The following is an 8,260-nucleotide window of genomic DNA, read 5'->3' as shown; positions in this document are numbered from 1 at the left end:
TGTGTTCCTCTATCAGACCTCGCTCCAGCAGCCAGTTACAGACTCAGTGTAAACCTGCTTCTGTTTAATAATACAGACTTTGAGCCATTGTTCTTTCTTTTCATTACCTTTTTTTTTTGAGTGTATATAGGTATTTGATTAGTTATATAATGGGTCTGTGGGATTATACACCATGAATCACCCATCTGACACACTTCTGCTGATTAACGTCTGTCTTCGGCGCAGGTTGAGTTCCTGAACTCTGTGATCGTAGATCTGCAGCGGAAGAACGAGGAGCTCAGATCTAAACTGGAGAAGATGGCAGAAGCAGCGCTCGATGGGAACGCACTAATGTATGTTCATCTCAACTAGTAGCTGTAATGGTTTTATTATTTGACTTTGGGTACGCACACGTGTTACAGACTTTTAGTTCCTCGAACTAAAAAAAAATTCCTTCTGTGTATGAAATGTATGTTTTTGGTTTGCCGCCCTTGTGTTGTGCTGCAGTGAGGCCGAGCCGACGCTGAAGAAGAAGCCCGCTCCCCGTCTCTTCTGTGACATCTGTGACTGCTTTGACCTGCACGAGTCCGAGGACTGTCCCACGCAGCAGCAGACGCCGGACGCTCCACACTCCTGCCACAGACACGCCAGCCTTCAGCGGCCCTACTGTGACATCTGTGAGGCCTTCGGACACTGGACAGACTCCTGCAATGATGACCAGACCTTCTAGAGTCCCTGAATCATCACACTGTTGTGAGTCTGTGTGGTCTTCACTTGTGTGTTTGTCACCGTATGAGCCGAAACCTTTCAGTCTCTTTAAACAAGCTCCTGTAGAGTACTCCGTCTTCTGGACTGAATGACTGTCAGAAGGGAAGAGGGTTTTATAAAGGTTCATTCTTTAAATGGTGCTTAAATGTCTTTGTTTCAAGTTTCTGATCTTCAGTGCTGACCTCTAGTGGAAGGGAGACTCGACTTCTCAGCCTTTCACATGTCAGTGAGAGAAGGATTAATAGAAAGAGTTAATTATTCTAGAATTGTGGAAATGTCATCATTTCTAAACAAAGTAAATAAAATAAAAAAGTACGTTTCAGTTATTAAGTATCTTTCAGAATGACTATTAGTAAGATATTCGCAACTTTTGTCCAAAAATCCATCTTGCTGTTTTTGTTACTGCATTACTGTATTATTATTATTAATATTAAGTTGTGGAGATCTGATAAGTATGTTTTTATTAAAGTCGGCACATGTTTCGCAGGTGGTTTGTGAGACGGTTATTTTTATAAAGATCAAAGGTTTTATGGAAATAAACTTATATATATATATATATAAATATATATATATATTTTTTTTAAACCTTGTGTATGGCCCTAAAGATCCTCCTGAACTGTCTGCAGAAAATGTACTGTATTTGGCTCTTGTCCAAGCCAGACATTGTTTTTGAAAATGAAACTGTCTGCTGAATGAAGCAGTGAGTTACAATAAACACGGTTTTCTAATAATTAAATTCATATTGTGTGATGTGTCCCATGATGTTTCCCGACCTGTATTCTCCAGTGTACACTCAACTTCAGTGACTTCAGTGAATATCTGTCACTGGTGATGGAGTAATATCTGACCAGCTGTCACTCAAGTAATGGAGCAGTGTACTTTGTCCACCTCTGTATATTACAGCTAAAAAAAAACACTGTACATCTGTTCAGTCCAAACATTTAAACGCGGCCCCGGAGGAAGACACGTGTACCGGAAGTAGTTGGTGTAGTTCCACCCCGCGCCGCGCGGGCGTATTTGAAAGAAGAGCAGATTCGTTTACACCCGAAAACAGAGAAATTTGTTTTTATGTAATTCCACATAACGTTGGCAGAACATTTAACGGATTGGTCAGTGCTAGGACAACAAATGCGCAGCTCTTGTATGTTGTTGTGATCGTTAGCTTAGCTTAGCTTAGCTTAGCTTAGCAAGATGAGCATCAAAGCCGAGCGAGTATCGATGAAGAGCAGCGCTGGAAGCAGAAGTGAGTGAGTTTACTGTGACTCTCTCATCTGATCTGATCTGATTACAGTCTGAGGTCAGTGCTTCTTGTTCATAGATTCAGATGGAAGAAGATCCAGCAGGTTATCATCCCTGTCTCCTGAAGCTGAGGTGAGTTCAGTTCTTCAGCACAAACCTGGTCTCTGCTGATCAGAACATATACAATAGAGACATGAGTTTATAGTTTAGATGCTCTCGATATGTCAATATCTATATATTTATATAACAGTAGTTCATTTTTGCTTGCAGAGTCAAACCAACATTTATTCGGACGCCTTCATCATGTCACGCTTTATTCGCTGTAGTTTAGAAAATGGTCATAAAATATGAGAAGAACTCCGAGTCAGAACAAATTGATCTTATGTCAGACAACGCTTCAGCTGAACTTGCTCATGTCAAAGTGTCTGAAGCATTTCTGCTCCCACATTTTACTGTTAGTCCACTGTATGAAGCTGTATTCGCTCTCCTCACTTACAGAAATGAACTTTAGAGGTTTGGTTTTATTGTGTATAATATATGAATAATAATCAGTTAATTAAAGTGACGGTGAATGAAGAACTCACTGTTCGTTTATTGCCAAAATTAACCCTTATGTGTTGTTGGGGACGTTTTCGTCCACTAGGGGGTAAAGTTGAGTCTATTTTCTCTGTGTTTGAGCTAATGGAATGATTGTTGGTGACAAATCTTATTTTGACCCATATTTTGAGAAAACTCAACGGTACACTATAGACAAATTCACTACAGTTTCGTTATGTACGGGATGAAAACATCCACTAAAATAAACTGCTGTAAAAATGTGTCAGATAAATATTCTTTTCAAACTTTTTTGCATAAATCTATTAATCAACCTACCAAATGTTTTATTTAAAAAAAAATCCAAGATTTTAACTATTTAATTACCAAGTTCATAAATGATGTCACTGATTTTGGGGGGGAAACACACAAAATAACTTATTTTCAATATAAAAAGTGATTGAGGATTGGATTTTTTTTACCTTTTATCACAGTCTTGGGCATGTCAAAGATTAGTAACAACATTGGCTTTGATGCATTGTTAGTTTTTGTGCAGCATTAGATTACATTTTTTCCTCCCTCATTTATTGTTTGTGGCTGTTTTTGCCCCATTGACTTCCATTATAACGACATTTTGTCATTGCAAAGCCATGACACCATATAATCATGCATTCTTGATTGTTAATTAAACATTATTCTAATATTTAAAAACCTAAGCAGCACAAACAAATGTTTTTATGCGGCACAAATGACACACAAACAAACAAGACCACTTTCATGGATTTGTAGTATGGGACTGAGTGACGTCATCGCCTATAATTCATTATCTATTATTTTAAAAACCGAAGCAGCACAAACGAAAATATTACTGGCACAAACAAACGAGTCTATTTGGGGTGGATTTGGAGTATGTGGGGGGCTGAGTGACCTCAGAATGACCTATAAATATTGTTTTAATATCTACTAAATAAAACAATTGTAGCCAATTGTCTACTCTTTAATAAAACTAAAGAGGCACAAACACATTTTTACAGCACAAACGATTGAGACTATTTTGCTGACGTTTTGCGTTGGGTGGGGGGTCAACTTCACGGAGGTCGTCAACCTCTCCTCCAAAGATTTTGTGATGTCTGAACTAGAGAATGGAATAATTTATGATGGTTCTTTCTACGGCACAAACCAGCACAAATCGAGCACAAACGAATGACACCGGTTTTGTGCGATTTAGACGAACTGGGGTGGAAAGTGACGTCACAGCCTCCGAAAATATTTTGGATGTATCTACGGAAGGAAAATAGATACAGTGTTTGTTTTAATGGCACAAACGAACTGCGCTGGTTTGGAGCGATTTGGGCGACATGAGGTGGAGAGTGACGTCACACGGTCAAAAAAAGAAAGTTCAATATCTCAAACACCAAACCAGCACAAATGTTTGTTTAGTCTGTACTTCTCACCACCATCAAAAAGGCAGAAGGTGCATAAATATACTTTGTTTTTGTTTACTCCATGTAGTTCTGAAAGCTGAGATGCATATTTATATTTTTTTAGATACATCAAGGTAAGTGTGCAAAGGTATCTCTCACACTCTCTCTCTCACACACACACACACACACACTATAATTTGCTGTTATACTCCAGAAACTAAGCTTTTTTTACACAGGTCTATATAAAGGGTTAAAGTACCCACCTAGTGATCAACTGTAAGAATAACAAATTTTACCTCTTCCCAAAAGGGAAAACCACCAAACATCAAGAATGCATGATTACATGGTGTCATGGCTTTGCAATCAAAAATGTCGTTATAATGGAAGTCAATGGGGCAAAAACAGCCACCAACAACAATGCATGAAAGCCAATGTTGTTACTAATCTTTGACATGCCCAAGACTGTGATAAAAGGTAAAAAATATATATATCCAGCCACAATTACTTTTATATTGAAAAGAAGTCATTTTGTGTGTTTTTTTCCCCCAAATCAGCGACATAATTTATGAATGTGGCAGTTAAAGAGTTAAAATCTTTTTCTTTAATTGTTTTAATATTTGGTAGTTTTGATCAGGACTGAGGTTGATTAATAGATTTATGCAAAAAAAAAAAAAAAAGTGAAATATATTTATCTGATACATTTTTGCAGCGGTTTTATTTAGTCATGATTAATTAGGTTTGGGGCTGTAACTCAAGTGCCTGATGTGATCTGGTGGAAATGTTCCTGTAGGTGCTGTGTGACAGTAACAAGGAGAATGTGTCTGGATCATCTGCAGTGGTGAAGTCGTCTCCAGCTGTAGCATCGGTCCTCTCGCCCGTCCTGCCTCCTCCGTCTCCATCAGTGTCTGTACTGCACAGAGAGCCGGAGCAGGTCCCCGTTTGGCCCCTAAGAGTGCGGCGCTCCTACAGTCGCCAGAGTCTAAGGGACCGGTCCTTCGACAGCCCTAACGCCCGTCCTGCTCCTCCCTCTTCTCCCAACACCCCAGACACCCTGTTTGGTTTCGAGAGGCTTCAGACGCCAGAGGTGATGCGCACCGCTGCTGTGGGCTCCTTCGACCTCTCCGCTGCGGATGACAGCGTGTCCGAGACTCCAGAGATCGATCCCAACATCCCCGGTGTGTGTCTGGAGAAGAAGACGGCCAGGAGGAAGCATGTCCAACAGATGAAGGTGAGGCGGGAGGACATGGTTTAAAGGTGAAGTGTGTGTGCTCTTAAAGGACTAGTTTAACTCCAAAACATTTAGGACATTTTCTGAAAATGTACACACACTTTCAGATCATCCGAGAGGTAGATGAGTTTGTTTTTTTTCATCAGGTTTGTAGAAATGTAGCACTGCATCAGTGTCTCATCAGTGGATGCTCTGCAGTGAATGGGTGCCGTCAGAATAAGAGCAGATAAAAACATCCCAATAATCCACAGCACTCCAGTCCATCCGTGAACATCTGGAGAAGACAAAAGCAGAAACACATCCATGTAATGAACCTGTAGTGCAGTGCAGGGTTTCCTGGATGTGAAGCTCTTCATGGAAGCACAGATGCAGCACACATCTCTCATTTCTACTTCACCCAATAGAATTGCAGAACTGCCTTTCAAACAGCACTCTCTTCATAAACACCTGTTTATTTGCTCTGATCCGTTGTGATTTTGTCCTGCTCTTTCAGATGTCGGAGCTCGACCTTCTTGCCACGGAGATGAATGCAGAGTTTGAGGAAGCAGAAAGTTTTGAACTGTTTGTTGAATAAAGAGCCACGCGCTCAGGACATTTCCATGTCACACTGCTTTGTCATCATCATCCCGTTTACTGCCCTTAAATCTTTACTGAAAGCTTGTTTTAAGAGTTAGTTGTTCTGATATAATCTGATTTTTTCACAATGCTGCATCATCAGTTAATCTTTGAATGACGTTCAGAGATTTCGCTGATGAAAAAACCTGTTGTGATTAAATTTTTAATTTTTTCTCGTATTTGATTTACCCCAGATCTCATGGTAGATCGTTCTTGTTTACTACTGTTTGATGAAGAAGTGTTGTAAAGCAATAGTAGCCTGTCAGAGCTGAAAGTATATATAACACAGGCATACTACATTTCTGTTCATACACTCTGTCTGGCTAAATGACTGCATGTTTAAAAAGAGATTATTTTTGACTTGAGTTGATCTTTAGATGTGTTTTATATCAGAGGAAGTCAGTGTGCTGTGGTGCTCACATTCTTTTATGTGTGTGTATATAAATGTAGCCTTATTTAACATTGTCTACTTTGTCTTGTCCTTTTTTTGTCGTTAAATTGAAGCGTTTTGTAATTTCCTGTTTAATGTTTCCCAGATTGTAAATAAAGCGTGTAATTGTAAAAAGAAAAATGTTAGATTTCTTTTTTTATATATAAATGCAGATTTTATTGAGACTAGACAAAATGCAAAACATTGGTATGTTTTTTTGTTTTATCAGTCATGGATGTATATAAATAAACAACGCAAGTTCTTTTTTACATCTGCTTAATAAAAATCAGTAAAGCAAAAAGACACGAACCACATGCATTTGAACAATGATACCTTTTCTAATTGTACCGTATGGTGTTACTCTCTGAATGTAGACGAGAGGGGGACGAGGACAGGATCCTGGCGTGGCTCTGTGTCTGTCGGACATTGATTATAGCCCGCTGTCTGAGCACTGTTACAGAACTGATCATCGATCGTTTCTAGCATGCAATGGGATGAACTAATACATACCCACAAACCCAGAAGATCCCCTTTCTGCCTCAAAACTGCTGGTGCTGATTCTCATGGCTTTCATGAATCTGCTTCATAGTTAAATATTTGGGATAATATTTCTCCTAGTATCCTCATGAGAGTGTTTCCTGTTAAAGACTTTACATTTGGGTTCTCTGTGATATACAGTATACATGATAAATATTGTTTGGGTTGCCTTCTGTAATGATGTTCTGAAGTATAGTTAGTGCATTATTAATTGCATGTCCTGAATAGAGAGTATATACAGTATATACTGTACTAGCGACATATTATAAAATCATAAATAATATTATTATAAGGTATGATTAGCTGTAATATATCAATTTAGTAGAATACAGTATAATAAACCAAATGACAAAAGAACAAAATTACAGTGAATTACTGCTTTACAGTATTATTCTGAAGTCTTTCAGCTCTTATTCTAAATCTTAAGTGTTTGTTTCATAAGGCTTTGTGTTTTTTTGTTTGTTTGATAGTTTTGTTAAAGGCATCAGGATGTGTCACGTTGTCAAACAGTGACGGCGAGGGAAACATGTGCCTGTGAACGTGTTTTATGATTAATGTTGTAAATCCAGATTGATTCTCGATGATTCCATCCTCCGTCAGCCTCGCTGTATTAACATGTGCATCAACAGTGATGACAGATACTAGCACAGGCCCGAAGCTGTTCTGTGTCAGTTTATATAATAATATTATTGATCAGTGTTTTATTAAAATGACAAGTTAAAAGTTGAGACTGTTACTTGGCAAAAATTCCACTTTTTTGAAAAACATATTTACAGTTATGGTTAAAAGTTAACATAAACCTGGCAGAATCTGCAAAATGTTCATTATTTTACCAAAATAAGAAGGATCAAACACTGATGCTCCAGAAGATAAGACCATTATGAGCTAGGTGTTGAAGATCAGGGTAAATTGCACTTATTTTGTTTTCTGGGAAACATGCAAGTATCCTCTGTAGATTCTGAAAGGCAGTACTAAATTAAATATACATATATATATATATATACAGTACAGACCAAAAGTTTGGAAACATTACTATGTTTTTGAAAGAAGTTTCTTCTGCTCATCAAGCCTGCATTTATTTGATCAAAAATACAGAAAAAACAGTAATATTGTGAAATATTATTACAACTAAAATTAATAATTTTCTATTTGAATATACTTAAAAAAAAAATTTTATTCCTGTGATGCAAAGCTGAATTTTCAGCATCATTCCTCCAGCTTCAGTGTCACATGTAACATCAGTCGATCACATGATCATTTAGAAATCATTCTAATATTCTGATTTATCATGAGTGTTGGAAACAATTCTGCTGTCTCATATATTTGATCAATAAAAGGTTAAAAAGAACTGCATTTATTCAAAATAAAATAAAAAATTCTAATAATATATATTCTAATAATATATTTTCTTTACTATCACTTTTTTATCAATTTAACACATCCTTGCTGAATAAAAGTATTGATTTTATTTTAAAAAAAGAAAGAAAAAAAATTACTGACCCCAAA

At 37.6% G+C, this 8,260-nt stretch overlaps 2 protein-coding genes across 2 annotated transcripts in view; both read left to right on the top strand.

The window, feature by feature from the left end:
• Window positions 1-725, top strand: part of LOC132131886 (CAP-Gly domain-containing linker protein 1-like) — a 20,823-nt gene extending 20,098 nt beyond the window's left edge. Inside the window, exons 25-26 of the mRNA XM_059544037.1 lie at window positions 226-332; window positions 487-725. Of these exons, the coding sequence (XP_059400020.1) occupies window positions 226-332; window positions 487-709 (330 nt within the window). The 3' untranslated portion in view covers window positions 710-725. The remainder of the gene's footprint in view (window positions 1-225; window positions 333-486) is intronic.
• A 3,153-nt stretch (window positions 726-3,878) lies between these two features.
• Window positions 3,879-5,867, top strand: LOC132131879 (sororin-B-like). The gene is made up of 3 exons (XM_059544027.1): window positions 3,879-3,890; window positions 4,735-5,172; window positions 5,666-5,867. The coding sequence occupies exons 1-3, from the start codon at window positions 3,879-3,881 to the stop codon at window positions 5,744-5,746; spliced, it is 531 nt and encodes a 176-aa protein (XP_059400010.1). The 3' UTR covers window positions 5,747-5,867.
• Window positions 5,868-8,260: the final 2,393 nt, after the last annotated feature.

The sequence above is a fragment of the Carassius carassius genome, chromosome 4 (assembly GCF_963082965.1).
Source record: "Carassius carassius chromosome 4, fCarCar2.1, whole genome shotgun sequence".
Lineage (NCBI taxonomy): Eukaryota > Metazoa > Chordata > Actinopteri > Cypriniformes > Cyprinidae > Carassius > Carassius carassius.
The sequence above is the reverse complement of the archived record's forward strand: the minus strand, read 5'-3'. Positions and strand labels throughout refer to the sequence as shown.